At 48.8% G+C, this 23720-nt stretch overlaps 2 protein-coding genes across 16 annotated transcripts in view; one reads left to right on the top strand and one right to left on the bottom strand.

Annotated features, from left to right (window-relative positions):
- Positions 1-5239, top strand: part of Smurf1 (SMAD specific E3 ubiquitin protein ligase 1) — an 85310-nt gene extending 80071 nt beyond the window's left edge. For 2 of the 4 annotated variants that reach the window (XM_051205457.1, XM_051205455.1), the window contains 2 exons: positions 1223-1298; positions 2288-5239. In XM_051205457.1, coding sequence (XP_051061414.1) covers positions 1223-1298; positions 2288-2387 — 176 coding nt within the window. In that variant the 3' untranslated portion in view covers positions 2388-5239. Of the gene's footprint in view, positions 1-1213; positions 1299-2287 lie in introns of all 4 variants that reach the window. The other 2 variants (XM_051205456.1, XM_051205454.1) reach the window with 1 other exon arrangement.
- Positions 5240-16925: 11686 nt separating this feature from the next.
- Trrap (transformation/transcription domain associated protein) overlaps positions 16926-23720 on the bottom strand; it is a 95217-nt gene continuing 88422 nt past the window's right edge. For 6 of the 12 annotated variants that reach the window (XM_051205433.1, XM_051205437.1, XM_051205436.1 and 3 more), the window contains 5 exons: positions 23007-23191; positions 22501-22578; positions 19738-19941; positions 19457-19651; positions 16926-18031 (listed from right to left, as the gene is read on the bottom strand). In XM_051205433.1, the coding sequence (XP_051061390.1) occupies positions 17747-18031; positions 19457-19651; positions 19738-19941; positions 22501-22578; positions 23007-23191 (947 nt within the window). In that variant the 3' untranslated portion in view covers positions 16926-17746. The remainder of the gene's footprint in view (positions 18032-19456; positions 19652-19737; positions 19942-22500; positions 22579-23006; positions 23192-23720) is intronic. The other 6 variants (XM_051205439.1, XM_051205441.1, XM_051205440.1 and 3 more) reach the window with 1 other exon arrangement.

Below are 23720 nucleotides of genomic sequence, written 5' to 3'. Positions count from 1 at the left end.
ATCCTAGACTGCAAGAACAAGAATTGAAGTGTGGGCTGTCCCACTAGAGAATGAATGATGGTGGCCAGTGTTCTCTTAACAAGTACTTAGCCCTGGGATGCCTGGCAGGGGTGGGGTCATACTGGAGTTCCCTTTGGGCCCATGGATCCCATGGTCCAGAAGCAGCAGGGGCTACTAATAGCTTCTGGTGTTCACAACCCAAGGCAGTACTGCCTAACACCAACCTACGGGATTGGTGGATTGGTGGAGAGTCAGGTGGGGGACACTGGAGCTTAAGTGTTCCGTAATTGCTGCAAGTGTGGAGTCCTCACCAGCCTTGAGAGACTGAGTGAGTCCACCTTATGTCCCTAGTGATGCAGGGCTGCAGGAGGCTCTGCAGGAGTGGCAGGGCTCCTCCCCAGATGCAGGAGGAGTTTGCGCTTTCTCCGGCACTGGTCTGTAGTATAATCTGCTAAGCCTGGGCTTGCTGCTCCTCACACACCAGGATGACTAAGATGTACTAAGGACATGGGATTTATTCTCTGCCCACTAAAGTAGTGAGTTTTCGTGAGGGTTCAGATTTTTGTGACCCCCCCCCCCACACACACACCCTTCTCTTCTTACCTCCAACTTCTTCCCATAGCAGGCCTGCTTACCAAATGTTCCCATTGAGAAAAAACCCTGCTGTCACAAGGGTCTTACTAACATTATCCAAGACCAGACAGGGGCTTGGGTGTCAGCCAGGAATGGGACAGGGACCTCATCCAATCCTGGAGCAATTGGTCCCACAGGAGAGAGGAATGAATGTCCCATAGAGCGGGGCATTCCACTGGAGGCACACAGGCCAGGTGCTGAGTGGCCAAGAGGCCGCACTGCCTTTCAGTAGCCTGCCTCAGCACAGCCAGCCTTTGTCCTGCTGAGGAGCGTGACACCTGTAGTAGGCACAGCATGGACTAACAGCCTTGGTAACCCCAGCAGCAGGGGACTAGGAAAAGCCATAAGCATCTCGGAAGACAGGAGTAGGGAATGGTCCAGTGGCCGATGCTTTGTTAACTTGAGTGGAGACAAACCAGTCTCTGTCTCAGCTATCCCCAGAAAGGTTCCGGGGCACAGTAGATGCAGGGGCTCTAAGTCCCTGAGGCTCAGGAATGAGTCCCACTGCCCCAGGGCCTCCTGGCCAGGCACTCCCGGGCTTTGTCTGTGAAGTTCATTAACTAGAATATTGTCTTGTAAGGTTCTACAGGCGCGGCAGGGCCCCGGCTCTTCACCATCCACCTGATAGATGCCAACACAGACAATTTACCCAAGGCTCATACCTGGTAAGTTTGGCCACTGTGGGGTCATGCGTCCTTCATGTCATCTCCACTAGAGCCTCAGATCACACCTAGAGTCAGACGAGACAGGTATTTGAGTCAGTGGGTGCGCGTGTCACTGCTCTGTGAACTGGATTTTGAATGTAGTGACAGCTGCCTGTGAGTGCAGTCTGAAGGCCCATGAATGACCCGTGGCTGTGTGTGTGCATGGACCCATCAGAAAGGGACAGACACTATCTGATGTGTGGCTCCTCATTTTCCTTCTCCACAACTTTACTGAAAACATTTTGCGCAGTGGATTACTTACTTGGTAGTTCAAAGAGTTTAAAGATAGCCTCGGAGTCATTACCTCTCCTTCGGCACACTAGTTCCCAAGGTTGTTGGGATGCTAAGTAATAGGACAGAAGGTTCAGCTGCTGCCTTTGACCCAGGGAGGAGGTTTGGAGGGAACGATTTATGTCTATCCCAGCTTTTGTTTATATCTGTAAGATGGACTAATCCAATCATTCCCAGGCCATGTAGGACACCAAGCCTGCCTCAGCATGACATGGCATGTGCTCCTTCCATTTCTAACCCCATTCCTGCTTCAGTGGCTGTGATCCACAGGCCACTGCTTTTTCTTGACTGTCTTTTTAAAATACTGTGAGACAATAGATGTGTCTCTTTGTACAAATACTTGAAGTGAGTTTCTTAAGTGGGAAGGTTGCTACCCACCTCGCCTGTCTAGGATTTGGCACCCTTTTGCTTTTGAGCCGCAGCATACTCTTGCAGAGGACTGGCTGACTCTCAGTAGGCAGAAGGAGAGCTAGCTGATGGTCAGCAGTGCAAATCACAGGCCAGCCAGGGGTTCTTCCTAGTGTAGAGAAATCACACCCAGAGAGAAAACAAGCAGGAAGTGTACAAGTTTAAATTTGATTTTGTAGATTTTGAGACAGCACATCCTGCTCTGTGTGGTGACTCCCAGCAGTGACTCGGGCTCCTTTGTCCTTTTCCAGCTTTAACCGGATTGACATCCCGCCCTATGAGTCGTATGAGAAGCTCTATGAGAAGCTGCTCACAGCTGTGGAGGAGACCTGTGGCTTCGCTGTGGAGTGAGGAGTGGCCAGGGGCAGCAGAGTCTCCTTCACAACCACCAGACCCAAAGCATATGGCGTCTGCACGCCTCCCGCATGGCGGGCTGAGGCCTGAGATCCCAGAAACCCGAGGGAAAAGGCTCGTCTCCCTCCTCCTTTGGGGAGGGCAGGCCAGGGGACTTTCATAGGTGGCTCCCACCCATTTATCCCTCCTTTATTATTGTTTGCCCACCCCTCCATCACCCATCCACTAAAACGCAGCCAGGTTTTGCCCTCAGCCTCCTTGGCATGGTGGGAAGGCTGTGGGAGCATCAACCCATGGTCAGGGCCAAGCTGGGCCCGAGGGTTTGCATGGTCTCTGTACCGGCTCTCTCGGCTTAGCCTCAAGGCCCTTTTCAAGTTCAGCAGCTGCCGATAGCTTACCAAGCTTAAATTCCAGCTGTCCTGTTAGCAGTGTGTTCCAGATAGCAGGTGGATTTCCAAGCAGGAAATCACTGTGTGTCTGCTTGCTGGAATTCCACCCGGTCAGGAAGCTCAAGGCAGAATGCATTTCCCTTCTGAGAGGTAAAGGGATTAGAGGCCCAGGGTATTTCTTTCCAGGGTATCCTGGCTGAAAAGATGGTTTTGCACAGGGGGAAAAAAAATCTTTAAAGTTCCATTTGTTGTGTTCTCTACCCAGTTTGAAATTCTCATATGTCATGGAGCTAATCAAAGAATGGCCAAAAGGCTCAGATTCCCTGGGCCCAGCTGACTCCCATACCAGGGACTGGAGGCCCCTGACTGTCTTAAAATGTTAGTGGACTTTTATATGGGGATTGCTAAGAGCTAAACTAACCGAACAATTTGTCATCACAGCCACTGGATGGGACAGCAGGAGAGCTGCTGACCTGGGGTCCCCTGATGCAGCTCCCCAGGGTTGGTGCTATGCACAAAGCAGGGTGTGATGGAGCCTGTGGTAACAGGGTGGGGGCTTTACCTCCCTACATGGCCCTCTTCCCCAGTGGCAATGGTGATGCTAACAGTTCTACTCAATTTGCTTGCTCAGCCTTCGACTTCTGATGAGCAAGGCCAAAGCCAGCCTAACACCATGTCTCTAACACCATTTTCAGTTTGCACAAGTGTTCAGAAGCGGTGACCCTTTTGATAGAGGGGCTGGATTCAGGCAGCTGAACTCTGGTGTGGAAGGCAGAGCAGCAGCCGACTTTCCATGTGTGGTTTTGTCATTTTTGTTTGCGGTGGGGGTGAGAACAGGGTAATTCATTAGCAAGACATTTCATTGGTACCGGGGTTCAGGTTCAGCCATGAGTTCAAGTTGTACGTGGGATATGAGGAAGGTCCTGTTGGGCACTGGCTTTTGTGTTCTTTTTGTTGCTTACCCTCAAGCTAGGGATAGGAAGGGGCTTCCCTGCTGTTCCTGATGCTTCTGTCCAGCTTGCTCTGGGAGCAGCTCTGAAGTGACTGGGCCAAGAGGTTTGGCAACTTGGTGGCCACTGGTACTTCAGAATGTGAGTCAGCCACACTCTAGGTTTCAAAGTTTGGGGACAGGAAGACCTCACTGCACAAAAACTGAATCCGTCCCACCATCTAGGCCAGACTGGGGCCTTATCAGTGTCCACTTTCTGCCTTGCCCCAGTAGGGCTCTGTATTCCATCTACCTTAATGCTTCTGGGGTGTCCTAAAAGCCCGCTCCTCATGGCTGGGAGTATTTTAAGCGAGGAAGTCTGTGCCCTAAGCCAGAGCCAGTCCACGGGAACCAAACTGAGCCTGCAGAGTGACACTTTGGACACTGGAAACCCTGCCTGTTGCTGTCGCCCTGTGCCAGTCTGCAGTGATGAAGGAAACCAGGGTCCTGTGCTTTGGAGTGGTTACATTGGGAGTGATAAAGGGACAAGCCTTAGGAGTCCCGAGGAAGATCCAGAGGTTGGGCCCTCGGGCTGACTTTGGTAGGCACACAGACCACCACTAAGGCTTCCAAGTCTGCTTGCATAGCCTGTGGGACCCCATTGCCAGTTCTGAGTGTCCCAGCTCCCCCGGAGCATCTGTCTGCGCAGCACCGTCCTGTGTTGGTACCGCTGCACCTCCTTGTCTGTCTACCATGGTTAGGCCCTTCTGAAACACCTCAAAGGACACTGTGTGGCCGGCCCATGGCTAAGCTCCTGGTTGCCCTGCTTTGGGTCTGGCTGAAGCCCCTTCATGTAAGATCTCAATTGTCACCTCTCCTGGTGGCCCCAGACGATCCCCCATCGCCACATCACCCAGATGCTTCAGGAGCCCGGCTTTCCAGGCTCCTCTCACCAGCGGCCAGCAGCCACACTCAGGGACGCAGCAAACACCACTCTGCTTCGCAGTGCTTCAGAGGAAGCGCAGGCTGCAGCAATGGGGTGGCAGCGGGTCGCAATCTCCTGTTTTCTGTTAGGAGAGTCTGCCCCCCGATGGGATGCTGGGATGCTGACCCCTACACTGGCTTGGCCACATGGTCAAGTTCAGGATAGGCGGACCCTGGACTGACCTTCTGCAGAGAAAACACCCCATCCTACTGCAGCCACGTGGGGGCCACATGGCAGCCTTCTGAAACAGTGTGGATTTTTCAAATGTGTTTATAATGTATTCTAATTTATTTTGTAAGGTCCTGTTTGAAGTGCTGCTGCTACCCTAGTTGCTCTCCCAGTTTTTATTGCCCATTTACTTGTGACAGTTGTACACTAATGTTCTGTTTTATGTCTGAATTGAAAAGTATTTAAAGAAATGCTAGTTCTATTTAATGCAGTTGTGGAACCAGCTGGGAACATGAAATATTGACTGTAGAGCAGGCTGGACCCGGGAGGTCAGGTTCATTTTGTTACATATGCAATAAACTCACAACTTTACATTTTCTTTTGGCATCTGTTACTTTGATGTGGTATTTAACCTAGCTTCACCAGCAATGAAGTCCAGCCTACAAGGCAAAGCTAGGACTTCAGCGAAAACAAATGGAAATACCAGTGCTTAAACAGACTCCATATAGTGTTCAATCTGTCCCTGACACCTTGGACTTGAGGTGGCAGCATTGTGCCTTCCTCGGCGCTCTGCCTACCACACTAGCTGGTTAGCCAATTCCTTACAAGACTGCCCAGAATTTCAGCACACAAACCTCTGTTGCACTCTATTACAATCTACAGAAATCTGGGGTCACCATGCTCTGGTTGACTTTTTGAGGACCCTTCCCTACTGCAGGTGCTTCTGGGAAAACTATGACATTCCATCGTTGTAAACTTGTCCCAAGTCAAAAGTACCATGTACTCACCTCTGAGGTGGTGATGCATCTCCTCGCAGCATCCCGAGACAGTTTACCAGGAAGTGCTGTGTGGGTTGGAGCTACTTGGTAGTTAGAACTCTGCTCCTTTCCAGAGGGTCTGGGCTCTTCTGTCTCTGTAAGAAAGCATTACAGACTGTGTCTTGTGCATAAAGAGAGAAGTCCAAGCTCAGGTTCCCCAACAGATTCTGTACTGCTGGAAAGCCCTACGCCTGCATCATTGCATCAGTAATGCCTCCTTGCTGTACTCAAACAGTAGCTATAATCATGCCCTGAGGTCTTCTGTGAGGGTTCCCCAGCACGACCCAGTCACCTCCTAGGGGCTTACCTCTGACTTGTCTCGAAGGTTGAACCTTTAATACAGGAACTATGAGGGGAACACAAAACCCTTGGCTTTCAGGTTCTTGCTTTGCCCGAGCATCTCACGAAGAGTGGCAGGCTGGTGTCATGTCATATCTACGCCTGTCCTCCCCCGCCTACCAGGAATGCTGAGGGCAGTGGCCTCAGCCATAGGGGGTGGCATCTTGGGCCTACAGTTCATAGCTGAACATGATTGGGTCACTGTGCCTGAAAAACCAAATGTCTGCAGTGGACTGCAGAAGGGAGACACCCCCAAGCTTTGGGCAAACCTGGCCACACACCACATGCCCAGGCCAGGTCAGGCTCGCTTATTGCCTCAGGGCTTTGTGCAGGGCCAGGGGTAGGTGTCTTGGGGAAGCTTCATACTTGCATTGCCTGTTTGGCATCCCTCACCCAGAACAGTTACATGGGGAAGGCTTTCACTTTTCACCACTGAGAGCCACATAGCCCCCCCCCCCAGTCTTCTCCACTCTGGCACACCTTCTCTGCCATCCCACTTGGTGTTGGCAGGCACAGTGACTAGATCTTGCCCTACCTGAGCACCCATGATGTGGCCCAAGGTGCCACAATGACCCATAATGCCCTTCCCACTCCACCCCTCGATCCTACTTCGTGCAGCTTCAGTGGGCACTTCTGCTACAGGAGGGGACAGGTTGCATGACCTGACCCCATTCTGTCACCTCTTCCTCCAATGGCCTGTCCTTGGTCCAGCAGTGAAGGTGTCTTTACATGCCTGCCTAGCTTGGTGCTAAACATCACTCAGTCATGGATGTCAGGCGGTGACGGCACTGGAGGCCCCAGCGTGCCCAGGCCCAGTTCTCAGGTAGGTGGCTGTGGAAGATGGTGACCTCTGAATTCATGTTATTCACGAGACAGCAGCAAAGTGTTCTGGAGAGAAGAAATTACACCAATTAGCTTTGTGCAAAAACAGTGGCACACAGGTCATCCCAGCGTGAGGGAAGGGGAGGCAGGATGATTAAGAGTTCAAATTCATCCTTAGCTTCCAATGGAGTGTCAGGTTAGCCTGAGTTACATGACGCATGACGCTATCTCAAGAAAAAAAAAAAAAAAAAAGTAACCAAAATATTGGACCAGTGATGTGGCTGTGGGCAAAAGTGCTTGAGTGCACAGCCTAATGACCTGAGTTCAGTTCCCAGGTCCCCATGCACACATACAGACACACCACAAAGTACGCTGGTATTTTTAAAAACGGGTCCTGAAGCATTCATTACAGTGTCTAGTAATATTCAGTAAGTGATGGCCTTTTAAAAAGTGAGAAACCAACCGGGCGTGGTGGCTCACATCTTTAATGTCATCGCTCAGAAGGCAGAGGCAGGAAGATTGCTGAGTTCAAGGCCAGCCTGGTCTACAGAGTGAGTTCCAGAACAGCTAGGAGCTAGGGCTGTTACACACACACACACACACACACACACACACACACACACACACACACACAAACCTAGGGCTGTTACACACACACACACACACACACACACACACACACACACACACACACACACCCCCGAAACAAAAAACAAGTGAGAAGCCAGGAGGCCATTTAGTAGAACTCTGCCCAGGGAGATAGGCTCAGTGGGAGAAGCTGAGAAACTGCTAAGGACCCAAGTTCAAGCCCAGGAGCCCACATAGTGAAGGAGCAAACTGACACCCACAAGTTGTCTGACCTCTGCACGCATGCCCACAAACACAAATAGGCCAGGTGGTGGCACACACCTATTAATCATAGCACTCAGGAAGCAGAGGCAGTATGACTATGAGGCCATAGTTACACTGTGAGACACTTGGCTCAAAACAAAAAGACAAAGCTATCTTGGGTTATACAGCAAAACTGCATCTGAAAAGTCAGAAGGGGTGGCTTGTGAGGAAGCTCACTGAGCTGTCTCAGGAGAAGCACTCAGACACCTGGGGTCACCTAGAGTTCAGCTCCTGACTTGGAACCCAGTGGGAGACACAGTAGCTACAGAAAACATTCTGGGGCTCCAGACCCAGATTCTGGTCTCAGGGAAGCAGCTGCTTTCAAAAGGCAAAGGGGAGGAGATGTACAGATGAGCACATTTCCTAGAAGGTCCCAGCAGGTCCCAGCAATCAGCGGTCAGCCTTCTACAATGAGAGCTGAGCCACACCGGGATTGGCTGAAGCCCTGTGTGAGGCCCAGGGAAGGCCCAGAGGGCCTTTGAAGAAGGACATGGCTGGCCATGAGAATCTGCCCAGGAGGCAGCAGCTGTGTGAGGAAACGGAGGAGCCTCAGGTCTGGGGAAGGGACTTCTGAAGAGAACTGTATGATTGGGTTAAACACCTAGGCTAAAACCAGTGTGAGCACAGTGACTCTTGCCGATTCCAGCACTCGGGGCTTGCACATGGAGTTGAAGGCTGGAAAGACAGCCAGGGCTGAAAAGTGAAGGCCAGGCCATCCTGGGCTACACAGCTAGGACCCTAGCACCCACCCCCGCCCCCAGTGTCAGCAAAGTAAAGGAAGTAAATAGATACCAAAGAGTCTAAAGAGAGGTAAAGTCATCTGTATCCTTCAAATGTGTTTTTAAATATTCCCAAACAGGTTGGAGAGATGGCTGAGAGGGTCAGTTCCCAGCACCCAATCAGGTGGCTCACAATCACCTCTAACTCCATCTCCAGGGGATCTGATGGCCTCTTCTGGGCTCTGTGGTTACTAACATACATATGGCATCCAGACAGGCAGATTGGCAGGTGTGCACTCAGGCACACACACATGCATCCACGTGCACACAGACATCTGCAAACGAATAATTTAACTAGTCTGAAAAAACAATGGTAGAAAATGTAGTTCCTGCAGAAAGGATCTGAGTTCAAATCCCTGAAACCCACGTAATAGTTGGACATAGTGCATGTCTGTAATCAAGGTGCTCCTGTGGAGAGATGAAAGGTGGAGACAGGAGACTACTGGGTAATGTGTGGGCCAGCTCACATGGCATCTTCAACAGCAAACAGGAGACTGGAACAAGGTGGAAGGTGACCACTAATACCTGAGACTACCTGACTACACAGACATATGTGTCTATACACACACACACACACACACACACACACACACACACACACACACAGAAGAGATGGCTCAGTTAGTAACATGTTTGCTGCACCAACATGAATTTGATCACCAGAACCCATGTGAAAAGCCAGGCACAGGGGGCTGTGTGCCTGCAGAGATGGGAGGATCCCTAGGACTTGCAGGTCTAACCAAACAAGTAAGCTTCCAGGTTCAGCAAGACCCTGCTTTAAAAAAGTGTGCTGAGCAATTAAGGATGACACCTGACTTTGAGCTCTGGTCACCACATGCACGAGCACACACATAAGCATGCATGAGTGCATGCACAGACATGCATGAGTGCACGCACAGGCATGCATAAGCATACACACACAAGCATGCACAAACACAGACATGCATGAGTACACACAAGCATGCATGAGTACACGCACAGGCATGCATGAGCGCACGCACAGGCATGCATGAGTGCACACACACACACAAGGCATGCATGAGCACACACACATACAAGCATGCATGCACACACACAAACACAAGAAAAGGATCTCGGCTAAACAGTCAACTGAAAGCAAATGCCTGTGAAAAATCAGGCCATCCAAGAGAGTTCAAAGGTTAGCCATGTACACAGAGCCAGACAAGCAGCTTCACAGCTGTTCACAAGGCCCGTTCATTTCCCGGAGACATGTATACACAGTTGAGGACAAAATGCACAGACTGCAAGTAAAACTCCAAGGATTTGCCTCTGACACACATGTCCTAGAGCAGGAAGGGCTCTGGCCACTGTGAGGACACAGGGCCATCCTGACAGCCCCGGCCCTGCCCCATATTCTAGAGACTGACCTATTGCTCCAGAGGATCCTCTCCTCCAAGGGTCTTTGCTGGCCCAGAACACCCATACTGGCCATGGATACATCTATACCCAAGAGCTGGGTTGTCTGCTGCCCACACAGCCTAGGACAGAGCTAACTGCCTGTCCTACACACACATCTGCTTTTTAAGGCCCAGAATCACAGACAGGCACTGTTCCCGCTGTACTAGAGGAGCTGTAACCATCTTTTCTTTCTGCCATATAGTTCAGACGGTGCCATGGTTCAAGTTCAGACCTTGCTAACCAATGATGAACGTCTGAACAGGAAGTGTGAGCCTCCCAAGCTTTTTCTTGATGTAGTGTTAGTACTGAATTGGGTTACTCTCTAAAATAGTCCATATAGGTGCTAGAAAGAGATGGCTCAGGGCTCAAGAGCACTTGTTCAGTTTCTGGCATTCACATTGAATGGTTCACAACTGCCTTTAACTCCCAGTTTAGGGGTCCAGTGCCACCTTCTGGTCTATGCTGGCACTGCATGCGCATGGCATTTACTCACATTTATTTACACGTAAAAAATATGAAAGTAAAATAATCCATATATACAACAATGGTTTCTCATATAGCTGGGGATGGCCTCAAAGTTGCTGTTTAGTCAGGTACCTGCCTCCACTGGGATCACAGGCAAATGCCACCGTATGTATGTATGTATGTATGTATGTATGTATGTATGTATGTATGTATGTATATATGTATATGTGAATGTATGTGAGGGGGTAGGAGACTGAAGATGGAACCCAGGGTTTCATATGTTCTGACAAAACCTTCTACTACATATTTAGCCTTAATAATTGCTCTTTTAAAATATAATCTATTTATTTTATGGGTACGACTATTTTGCCTACAAGCACGATGTGCCCTCAGGGGTCATAAAGACATTGCATCTCCTGGAAATGGAGTGAGTTACAACAGTTGTGAGCCAGTATTGTGAGTGCTAGGAACCAGACCCTGACCCTCTGCAAGAGCAACAGGTACTCTTGACCTGAGACACCTCTCTAGCCCACTAATTATTTCCTTTTAAAACGTATTATTATCATTTCTATTATTATTATGTGATGGGGCAGAGGGCATCCCACATACCACAGAGTGCACTTGAGGCCAGAGGACAACTGTTTGCAGTCAGTTCTCTCTTTCTCTGGGATTCTGGGAATCAAACTCAGGTCTCCAGGCTTGGGCAGCCAGCACCCCTAGTAATCTTTCAGAATATACACTAAGTTTAAAAATGAAAAAACAGTTCCACCCTCTCTGATTTCTCTCAGCCTGGAAACAGCCATTTCCTGTTTCAACTAGTGATTTTGATCATTTTCCTCATTTAGTTTAATGTTGGCAGCTAAGTTGTTAGCTAAAGGCTCAAATGGAAACTGAGCAACAGTTAGAATTCTTTGGGGCTCACTTTACAAATACACTTTACTTAAGAGGAAATTTTATGAGGTGATTCTTTTCCCTTTTTCTGCCTAGCAGGAAGGGAGACCATGGCTGCTGGTCCCTGGTGCCTTAGCCTACAGCTCAACTTTGCTGGACTCGGTCTACTGTTTTTTAAAGATTGGTTTATTTTTATATGCGATGGTATTTTGTTTGCATGTATGTCTGTGTTGAGGGTGTTCAGAAAATAGCATCAGCAATACGGTATAGACTACAACAGTTTAGATTCTCAAATGGTCTCAGACAAGAACACAAATGACCAACCAGAGCAGACAAGACATCTCCCCTGGGTACTCTGGAAACCAGCTGCTCACTGAAGTGGGAAGGGGCTGACTGCATGGCTCAGCAGGTAAAGGCGCTTGCTGCTGAGGCTCATGGCTAGAGTAAGATTCTCAGGGCCCATTTGGCAGAGAAAATCTTGACTCCCACAAGTTGTCATCTGACAATACACAACATGCCTTGGTAAGCACATTCCTCCCTGCAAATAAATGTACATTAAAAATAGTAGGAAATTGTCTCATTTTTACATGCCATTGTCCCCAGACCTCCCTGGCCTGGTACAGATTGCAGAGCTATGGCCTAGTCCCAGTTCCCTGCTGTGACATAAGGAAACCAAAGGAAACTAGATAAACATCTAACCTGTGTCAGGACAGCCTGAGGCACAGCCCAGCTGCTGAAATGAGAAAGCATGGCTTGATGACAACTACAGAGGAGGCTGTGAGCAATGGGGGGAGAGGGGGACGACCGATTGGACAAAGAAGCAGCTAAGACCCCATGGAGAGGCTGGCATGATAGGGAAAATACAATACTTAAAAGCTCAGTAAGAGCATTTGGTACGTAAGCATGTAGACCTGAATTCAAATCCCCAGCACCCTCATTACCTGTATCCCCAGCATGGTGGGAGGTGGAGACAGAAGGATTATTGGGTTTTTGCTGGCTCCCAGCCTAGTTCCAAGTTGTAGGAGAGCCTGTCTTAAGGTAATGAAAAAGAGAAAAAGATTGACAGAGCAGCACAGCCAACACCCTCCTCTGCATACAGGTGCACCTGTGCACACCCCACCCCAACAAATAAAACCGTGTGTAACGAAGAGTACAGCAGAAACAATCCGTACACACAGGTCAGGGAAGAAGCTAGTTTTCAAGGACATGGATTTCACACCGTGCGTGCTCCATCCTGCCTTGAGATCGTCCACTTTGCTTTGGACCGGCTGCCCCAGTGTCCTACTGTTTTAAATTCGATACAAACAGAAGTGTCCAGGTTCAAGACTCAAAGGTTCCCTCACCCCTCTCTGTCCCGCACGTCTGCAGACACAGGGAGAAGTGGCTGCGTTTCCCAGGCCCCACTTCCCAGCAGAGAATCAAGACCTACAGCAAAACAAGAAAACGGGACCATTTCTGGAATAAAGATACCTAGCGACCATCCCTGAAGAATAATGATGTAGAAGTTACTAGAAAAAAAGACATTAGTCATTCAGTGATGACTGTACTTCAGAAAAGTCACATTTTCACAGTAAAACACGTGTTTTTGAAGGTTTACTTTTATTATCTGGAACTGCATGCACACGTGTCTGCATGTGTGTTTGTGCATGTGAACGTAGATGCCTCCAAAGGCCTATGGTGAAGTCACAGTGGTTTTGTGTCACTGATATGGTTGTTGGCCCTTCTCCAACAGCAGTACATTCTCTTAACCACTGAGCCAGCTAAGATACATGTAATTTTATGTCAACTAAAATACTGTAAAACTAATCTTTACAAACAGTTAAGATAGAGCTGGATCGATGACTCACTGGAGAAGAGTGCTTCCCATTGTTGAGAGAAACCAAGTTCAGATCCCAGCACCCACTTGGGCAGCTCATGACCACCTGTAACTCCAGCTCCAGGGGGATGCTCTGCCCCCAAGGACACCCGTGCATACATGCACAGACACATTAAAAGTTAAAAACAAACCTAAAACCAAATGGTGTTTAAGATGCTCACAGTGTGTGTCCAACTGCTGGGAACTGAGCTATTGATCCATAGGCTCAACTGTAGACTTAAACCACAGAAGGCAGAGCCAGTGGGCTCAGGACAGTTCATCTGAAATCATTACAGAGGAGGGTCAAAAGAAAAAAGAATGACCCCACCTTAAAAAAAAAAAAAAAAAAAAAAAAAAGGAAGCCAATTCAAGAGGTTGAAAGAACACAAGCAAGTGGACTAAATATGCATTATGGGAGCCCCAGAAGAATGAAGGAAGCAAGGTCCCTAAGTGCCCTATTTGAGAAGAGTCATGATCAACAAACTCCAAGAAAATTAACCCAAAGAACCCCACAACAAACCACATCATCAGATGTTGAGGGACAAAGACAAAGCAGAAGTGTGGGTGCTGGAGTGATGGCTTTGCAGTTAAGAGACCCCAGTTCTGTACCTAGCATCCTCTGTCGCGCCACAACTACCTGTAACTCCAGTTCCAGGGGACCTGATGTCTGGCATCTCCTGGCAAGCCCTACATACTTGAAGTGCACAGACAGACAAACAGGCATGAACACACAAATACAGATAAAATGAAGATAGAGGAAGCATGCATGTGTTATCATTGTGTAAGCAGCTTCCCCCAAGATAGAAGCATTCCACCCAGTACAGAAGCTCCTCAAGTAAGAACATAAATTGCTTCAGGAAGTTCCCGAAACTGACCAGCTTCACTAGGCCCCTCCCTGCCAGAGTAAACAATAAAAGCCAACAGTCCCTCTGAGATTAAATGAAGTTGAGCTGCAAGGAGACTCTCACACAAAAGCTGTCTTCTGGCCTCCGGGTATGCAGCACCTCCCCCACACACAAACTCAAGGCCAGCATGTTTCCAATCATAAATGGGAAAAGTCTAGAAGCCAGCTACAGAAGAAAAACAGAAAATTTCCCATGTGAAAACTACACACCAAATGACTAACGGTTCAAATGTGAGAAAATAGAACATGTTTAAGTGACTAGAAAGTACAATAGACCCAGTTTACATACACACAAACACCATCAGTTGACTGACATTTGCCAAACTTAAAAAAAAGTAGTCATCAGGAAATGATGTTGGAAAATAATCCACACACGCAAAAGAACTAAGCTGCACACTTACCTTAGGCCAGATACATGTTTTAGCTCAAAATGAGCCAAAATTATAAAACACATCAGAATTAAATATTCTCAGAATGTGGAGGCTGAGACAGAAGAATTGCTTCAAGTTTAAGGAAAGCTTGAGTGGACACAGATTAATGTTCTGAACCTACGTTATCTGACACCGAACATTTGTTCTTAATATATTCCAGTAGGTCTCAGTTTAGAGAGATACATTTAGGCTATTATGGCAAAAGCCTGTCTTAATAACAATCAAATCAAGATTGGAGTAGAGCATTTTTCCAAGTATGCACAGCACCCCGGGTCTAGTTCCCAGAGCATCCCAAACGGGCACGGTGATACATGCATTTAGACAGTGATGCATTGATGTGGGATGTCCTTCTGTATGCTGTGAATATGTATTGCTTTTATTGGTTGATAAGTAAAGCTGCTTTGGCCTATTGCAGGGCAGAATATAGCTAGTGGGAAGTCCAAGCAGAGTCACAGGGAGAAAGAAGAGTAGAGAGATGCCAGTAACTACCTACCTGTATGCCGTGGGCCACATGATGATACACAGATTAATGGAAATGGGTCAATTTAAATGTAAGAGCTAGCTAGTAATAAGCCTGAGCCACTGGCCAAAAAATTGGTTATTTTATAACCAAAAAAGTGGTTATTTTATAAGCAGCTATGGACCAGGCAGGACAACAGAAAAGCTTCCAGAAACATGCATTTGGTGCCAGCACTAGGGAGGTGGAGACAGATGATCAGAATTTAAGATAATCCTCAGCTACATAGCAAAATTGAGACCAGCCTGGGCTATATGAGACTCTGTCTTTAAAAAGAAAAGGACTCTTGTTAGGCACTGGTGGCATACACCTTAAATCCCAGCACTCAGGAGGCAGACAGAGGTAGGGGTATGTCTGTGAGGTAAGGCCAGCCTGATCTACAGAATGAGTTACAGGAAAAGTCAGGGTTGTTATAGAGAGAAACTCTCTCTTGAAAACAAAATGAACAAACAAAAAACAAACTTTTAAAGTGCACGCGCGCACACACACACACACACACACACAGAGATTTTAACTTACCTCAAAATGGTAGTCCTCTATAAATGAATACCTGCCTTTTCAACAGGTAGCCTTGAGCACAACTCTGTACTTCACTACCATACTGGGCTGAGAACACCTTGGCTCACGTCACCTCTGCATCCTGGTCTCCTGTTGTGGGCCCTCGGTCTTTCTCATTCTGGAACACAGATGCTAGGTATTCACTGGGAAGATGCCTTCCAGGCCTGGCCATGGCTGTAAGGTTGTTTATTACCAACGGGGCAGACGCAATTCCAGAGGGATGGCATGGCCATGCCTGGCACAGAACCTTAGGCCTCTTTCTCACCAGTAGCACTGATCCTAGACTGGCTTGGGCAGGGTGAGAATCAAGGGCTGCTTTACTACTCAACCAGGGTCACCATCCACCATCAACACCTGCTATTCCAGCATCTAAGACACTTTCTTACCAAGGGAGCAGCTCTCCGAGAACTGAGGAGCACAGCTAAGCATGAAGAACCCACAGGGATGTCAGTCAGATGGATACCATGGCGGCCCTCCGCCTCAGTCTATAATCCAAGGTACAGCTCAGCAGGATGGAGTCCAGCTGGTTCGCACACAATCCCACTTGTTCCAGGATTGGTTCTGGGACCTTGGAGAGGCACCTCACCCTCTCTGAGCAGGCAATTCCTTTTCTGTAATGTGTAGAGCCATCCCTCACTTTGACTGAGGGCACATATAGCCCTTCAAGAACTGGGGATTGGTAAGACTACCAAGTGGTCAACCAGTCACAGAGGAGCTTGTAGCCAGGTTATGTTCCAGCCACATGCTGGGAGGTACAGCCACCAAGACGCTACGTTCCTCAGACTTGACTTCTCAGACTCAGGTAAGCTTAGCTTCAAGAGATGGTCTCTGCAAGCTGGGGGCATAGGGAAGGCAGATGAGAGGCCAAGGCCAAGGGGGGTTAGTTGGTGTTGATCCATCCCCATGCAGTCCTTGTAGAAAGCTGGCACCAGCCAATGGCAAACTCCTTTAGACTCAGAGCCTACGTTTAAGTAGGAACCACACATCCTAGATCATGCTGACGTCATAGCTGAATGCTTAGGTGTCCACCGGTACCCTTGGTACATACTGCTTTCCCAAAATGGAGGGGCTGGCCAGAGTTGAGACTGGATAGATATTGAAAGCCAGCTGAACATCCGGCAGGGTCCACAGAGATGGTTTCAGACAGCAGGATGAATGGAGATGGACGGTCCTGGCACACTGCCAAAGTCAGGACTGGCATTCCTGTCACCTGGCTTTCAACAGGCTGCTTTGCTTTGACTCTTGCAAGACCTCACCCCTGTGATCACGAACCACTGTGTGTGCACAGGCAGCACCCACCATCACCTAAAAGCCACACGCCACTCTGTACAGATGACACACAGAGACATGCTAACACAAAAATAGGGGACAACAAGTACTTTTATAAAATATTTATTCTAAAAAAAAAAAATCACACTGTACAAATTTAGCTAAAACCTTCTCAATGTTCAGATTTATAAAAATGTCAACGTAACGGGGACTAAAAGGGACGACAAACTTTCACCGCTTTCTTTTGAAGTTAGGAAGGAAAAACAAAATGATTTTCTTGTCTTTTTTTTTTTTTTTTCCTGGTACAATGATAGTAAATTTCTAAAAGACATCCAACAAGCCAGCAGTAAAAAGTGCAAGGTTGGCCTGCTGGCTCCAGTTTTGTTTCCGCCCAGCTGAATCTGGAATCCATGAGGCCAAGCACAGCTTTCCCAGTGGGCAATACAGACTCACTGAGCCACATCAGAGACTTAGCGAGATCCCCAAAGCCAGTCAGTGATGGACAGAGAGGAGAAAGCCTGTCTGTCTGCTCCTGATTCTTGTTTCTCTAACACTGGATTTCCTGGACCCTGTTTGAAGGCTTGTGCAGCTGCAGAGCAAGGTGTAGTTTCTGGAAGTTAAGGGGAGGTAGGGACCTTCTCAATCTGCACATCACACTGAGGCAGGAGTACCACGGAGAGGAAATCCCAGCCTGGGAACCCTTAAAATAAAAAGCATCTCGGAAGCTGCTCAGTTCGGCTCTGCCATCTCTAATGACCGCCTTGTGTGCTGGGGGCGCCCTCTGGGACAAATCTCACGCTCTTCCACACACAAACTACTGGGAAAGTAACTAAATAAAGTGGGTAACAAGGCAGAGCAAGGTCTCCACAGCCATGGGCTCAGAGGCTGAGAGGCACATTTCACATTCCGGGTGGGGTGACAGCTGAGGTCACAGCCATGGGTGCCAGGCAGGGTCCATGCGACATAGGTTGTCCAGGCTATTGGCGGCGGCCACCAGGGTGTTCACCTTGCTCTCTCCGCCATCGAACTGGGCCAAGTTGTGCAGGCGGGTCATGATGGCAGTGACAGCTTTCTGAACCAAGGAGACCAGCTGCTGGCTGTCCATGTTCTCAGGCTGCCCGGCGGCTGACAATGGAGAGGAAGTGTCCTCCTGGGTCTTTTTGTGCCAAGCAATGATCTCGTCCCGGAGCACAGTTTTCAGAATGCCATCCACCTGTGCAAAGGAGAGGGGGAAATGGCTTGTGTCCCACCAGGGGTGACTGGGGCAGCTTTATGGTGTGGGCCCTTCCAACAAGAGCGGCTAGGGCCAGGCTGCTACCCACAGACTGAACAAAGCACTTCTTCTCTGACAAAATGTTGGGAAAATTGACTGAGAATCCACTGAAAAAAAATGTAGCTGGTGTCCTAGGCATAGGGAGGACACCCAGAAATGGCGGGCTTGAATGCTGTGTCCTGCCACTGAGCTCAGAGCAGATAGCCCTGCACTTGCCAGGGTGCTGAGGGCATCTTGATGAGGCAGGCAAGTGAAGGATAGAGAAATTCAGTCCTGGCTTGGATTGAGCTACGCGCGCGCACACAAACACACACACACACACACACTCTCTCTCTCTCTCTCTCTCTCTCTCTCTCTCTCTCTCTCTCTCTTCTGTGAACAAGGCCATTGAGTCGTCATTGACCTACAGCTCCCCAGCAACACTCAGCACACTCCCATTTTGTGACACACACACCCTGAAACATTATTTGAGAAGTTTCAGACACTAGGCTGGTCTGTCCTGGACTGGTTTTAAGAGCATGTACGATTAGACAAACTATCCTATGAATTAACTCCTAGGTGAAAAATACCTGATTCACCTGGGCATTCACGAGCAGTCAGCTGAGGCTTACATAACTTAAGCCTGTCAATCAAAATAAACACCCACCTAAACTTCACACCCCTAGGAAGTAACTCTTCCTCTTCTTTCTGCTCTAGAATCTGCCCGACAGATGTATTTGGTCTTTGAATGCCCCCTGCTATTTGACTGTTTGTCAATGATTTTTTTTAAACATTTCAGATTTTTTTGTTTTATGCATTTGAATGTTTTGCCTGCAGCATTTAAGTGTACATGTGTGCCTAGTGCCCACATCAGTCAGTAGCGTTACAGATGGTTGAGAGCCACCACATGGGCGATGAAAATTGAACTGGGGTCCCCTGCAAAAGCAACGAGTGCTCTTCAACAACTGAGAGCCAACTCTCCAGTCCTATCATCAGATTTTTAACCAAGAGCCTCAGACAGCTCGTCTACAGCAGCAACCACCGGCACTCCAGTGCACCTTGCATATCCCTAGGTGTTTGTGTCTACTTGGGCCTCATTCCAGCCCTGCAGAAAGGAGGCAGCAGGCCAGCAAGTGTGCAAGATGGGAGCTGGAAGCTGCTACAGAGAACTAATAAGCAGTGTTCTAACCGAGGACTCTAGATCCCATTTGGCAAAGCAGCCTCCCTTTCACTCTACACATCTCTAGACAATGAACATGCCAAACCTCCTCCAAATACACCATTCTAACATCTCCCTCCTTGTTCGTAGGCATCAAGCACCACTGAGAGCCCAGGTGGAATTAAGGAATTGGTCCATGCTTCTCACAGGAAGATGATGAGACCCACCTTGAAGTTGGGCTGGGCAAAACACCGTGCAACAGCGATCATGGAGGCAGTCAGCGGGCCGGAGACACCAATGGTGGTCAGGAACTCAGAAATGTTGGGTGTGAGACGGAAAGGAACTGGACGGTTGGCATCTAAGTCCCCGGTTGCATCATTTATGTCAAATCGGAAGTAAGCGACATTCAGCTTGCCTGTGTCCTGCATTTTAGAGGTAGACATTTTTAAGCTCCATACTGGCAGGACAGAGGAGTCAAAGCAGGGTCTAGCTGGTGACAGCAAGTTACCTGAGCAATCTGTAACATCTCAGGGTTGAGTCTATTGAGATGCAGGACGAACTCTGCAAAGCCGATGAGTGCCAGCTGGATGGTGAACATCTTCCGGAAGGTCCAGTAGTCTGTAGCATTGGGGAAGGTGTGCAGGGCCCACTCCTTCAGCATGCTGCGGGGGACCATGTTGCTCTGGACCTCTTTGAGAATGTCTCGAAGAACCTGGAACACATCACTCTATGATTCTTTGTCCATGTTTCCCAGCAGAAGGAAAACTCTTGTGTTGCAATTCCTGGCTTACTCAGTGTCTGACTGAACATTGCAGACCTCGGTTTCCCTCTAAGCTTCCCTCTAAGCTTGATGTGCCCACCACCTGGAAACTGTCTGAATGGGAGCCACGGCTGTGCAGAGCTTGCCTCTCAAGTCAACACACAAAGCTACGTTTACCTTCGCTGCCTCAGAAAGCAACAGCCAGCTAGCAAAAGGGACAAAGTATAGCTGGGTACCAGTATCCTCTTTAAATCATGTATATAAAGAAAGGCGTGTCATATACCAAAGAGCTAATCAAACAGGGGGCAGACATTTGCACGAACTCAGTTCTGTGCTGCAAGACACCAAATCTCAGGTACTTAGAGACAGCGTTCGTCCAACTGGGAAAGGCCAAAACCAATTTGTCCAGGGTCTCTAGAAACCGAAAGCTACTAACAACAGTTGATGAGATCTCATCTAGGAACAACAGGCTGAGCCCGACAAGAAGAGTGAACCTGGTTGCAATTTTACGTGTCTTTCAGCCACTACCCTTCCTACCTTCACAGTGGCTGGGACTGCTATCCTTCATCCCTAGAGCTGTCTCCCATACCTGACCTATCTGACTGACAAGGTCTGTCCCTGTTTCAATAAAGTTCACTCAGGGATACACTGTTTACTGAAAGGACAGATGATAACTTAACATGCAGGTGCCAGAGCCCAGACCACCAGGCTGGAGCCTACAAGAGCCTGGCCAAACACAAGAGCTGGTGCAGGAGATGGGGTGGGAGGGGCAGGGGCTTTGACAGCTTCAGAACATTCCAGGAACCTAGAAGGTCAAATGTGTTTAACTGTATATGACCCTGAGAACAAAGGCAAAGCCACAAACAGTTGAATCATGCTGATGACATGGCCCAGACAGACAGACACCATCAAAACAGACATGAAGCATGTGGGTTCAAACATCTAAGACAATCTGTCAAATCAAGAGCTGGGGTAGTAGGTTAGTGGTAGAGTGCTTGCCTAGCATATGTGAGACCCCTGGCTTAGTCCCCAGGACTGCCAACACACACACATGCACACAAACACACCTATCAAACTGAGTTGATTTCAATGGCCTCATGTGACAGAGGAATAGACTAGGTCCAGGAACGGCACCGTGGCATATAAAAATGTCTAGAATACACTATAAAAAGACTGGGGCTGGAGAGATGACTCAGTAGCAGACTACTTTTACAGAGGACCTGGGGTAGGTTCCCAGCACCCACGTGACTGCTTGCGACCTTATGTAACTCCAGATCCAGGGGATCCACTGCCCTCTCTGACCTTCAAGGGCACCCAACATGCAGATGGTGCACAGATAAGCATTCAGGTAAAACACCCATACAAAAGACAAATTGTTCAACTTAAAATGGGTGGAGGACTCGAACAGGTATCATGCAAGGACAAAAAATAGCCAACACAGAAAAGGCACATCATCACTAGGGAGCAACCACAGTGCTATAGTACTAGTATTTCATGCCCTCCAGGGTGGCTACTGTAGGGGAGGGGAAGGCAATAAGCAATGTCAAGGACACAGAGGCATTAAGGCACACATTATAGGCACTCTAGAATATAAAGTGTTAGCTATGTGACCCAACAATTCTACATTTAGGTGTAGAGATAAATATACACTCAAAAGAAATGAACACAAATTCACACAGACAAGTATGCCAATGTCCTTAGCAACTCTCACTATATAGCTGAAAGTAAATAAATCATCCAGAAGCCCACCAACTGATAAGTGGACAACCTAAAAGTATTATGCTCATATACTAGAATATAATGAGGCAATGGAAAAGGAATCGAGTGTGAACACAGGCTAGCAGAGTGGATTAAATCCCAATTCCGTTCATGTCACGCCAAGAATAAGCAACTCCAGAGACAGAAAGACCCATGGTCCACCTGGGGCTGGGGTTGGAAAGAGATGGGGAGTGGTAGCTGATGGCTATACAGCTGAGACAGGCTACAGACACACCTCACTACAAGTGTTATTAGGACCATGGGAATGGAACAGTTAACACAAACCAGCCAGGTGCAGAGAGGAGGCACCTAGTGTGGCTTTTGAGCTGCACCAACATCACTCCTCAGGCTATTGGTGAACACATAAGCTTTAGCTACTGGCTTTCCCTGTCACCTCACATCTGCCTAGAGGGATGGGGTAGGGCATAGAATGACTAAGCCATGACCTGTGCTACAAAACACCCAATTCTCAACTGAGGAGCCCTTGGTTCCTTCCAGAATCCTGTGAGTAAGCAGGGACTCACTCCCTCTGCCTGAAGAGGTGGGAGCTGCCTCGGACCCTGCCAGCCAGGACTACCTCAGGCTCTCCCTGCTCAGGAGGTGGAAAGTGAGACCTGTGGGTTCTAGACTCCTAAATAAAGCCCAATGTTGCAGGACCCAGAGAAACTACAGTGAGCCCCGGGCAACACAGGGCAGGTCATGGCTTCCAGCCCATGGCCTCTCCTGGTAATGCACAGAAGGACCCCGTGGCACCTGGGGAAGGGCCAAAACAGCTGCCTCTTGCCGCTCCACACAACCCTGGACAAAATCTTCCCAGCCAAGGGCAGGAATCTGCAAATAAGGAGAGGGCCCTCTGTCACCCTGGGAGCACAGGCAGTTTGGGACTCCTATGGCCCACTTGGTACTCCTGCCCCAGGCAACCCAAACAGCTGGGTCCCAAAGGTTTCAATCGGTCACATTTTGTATTTTAGAAACCCCATGGGGTCTAGATGTGTTACCCAATGTCACCGGCTGCCAAGTGAGCATGCCATCCAACTGGTGTTCAAAGTCTAATTTCTGAGCTTTTCTCTAAGTACAGGGCAGGGATAATGGACTCTTCGAGGTCAAGAACCTCACCACAAACCCCCTGCAGCAGACGGTCACCAGCCATCTGACATCTCCCATCACCTGACAAATGAGGAGTCCCTCGCGGAACATCCCACTGAAACCAAGCAGTGTGGACAGAGGCCCCGGGCAGTAGCTGGCCTCCTGCATGGTACCTGGTGGCTGGCCTGCGTTCCCCGCGCCTGCACTGTGGCCAGCCTGTCATAGTAACGGGAGATGGGGTTATCGTGCTCAATGCCTTTCTTGGCACAGCGCTGCTTGTAGATCTCCACGAGGGAAAGGGAAGAGGGGTTGTCTTCCACGAGGCGCATCTGTGGGGAAACAGCTACAACCCGAGGAACTGGGGGAAAAAAGAAAGCAGGGTGAGGGGGAGTGACCGCTCAGCAACCAGTGGCCCTTTCCTGCCACTAGCCTAGGCTGGTAACTGTGTCCAGGCCACACACCTCAGTTCCTTAGCAGATGGCATACAGCACCACCTGTAGGGTTAAGTCCTTACTAGGTGCTCCAAGCATCCTTTAGCAGGGACCCTACCCATGCTTACTCCTTAGAGGCCTTCCCTAGCTCAACACCACTCAGACTCTAATGCACCTGTTGCATCTTTCTACCTGCAGCTAGAAGGGCTGGCTCCATGTCTGCACAGAAAGGCAACTGACATTTCTCTATAACCCGAGGTTCAGAGTTGAACTCCACTCATAACAGAAATCCAACGCTCCGTTCCCATGACCACTGCAGAGCTGAGGTGTGGCTTCTTGAGCAGTGTATATTCTGGGATGGTTCTGTCATGGCTAACCTTCATAGCTCCAGTTGGGAGCAACCCAGCAGGTAGGTCCACTATCTGTCATCTTGGTACCACAGCTGCCTCCTTATGA

This window comes from Phodopus roborovskii, unplaced genomic scaffold (assembly GCF_943737965.1).
Source record: "Phodopus roborovskii unplaced genomic scaffold, PHOROB, whole genome shotgun sequence".
Classification (NCBI taxonomy): domain Eukaryota; kingdom Metazoa; phylum Chordata; class Mammalia; order Rodentia; family Cricetidae; genus Phodopus; species Phodopus roborovskii.
The sequence above is the reverse complement of the archived record's forward strand: the minus strand, read 5'-3'. Positions and strand labels throughout refer to the sequence as shown.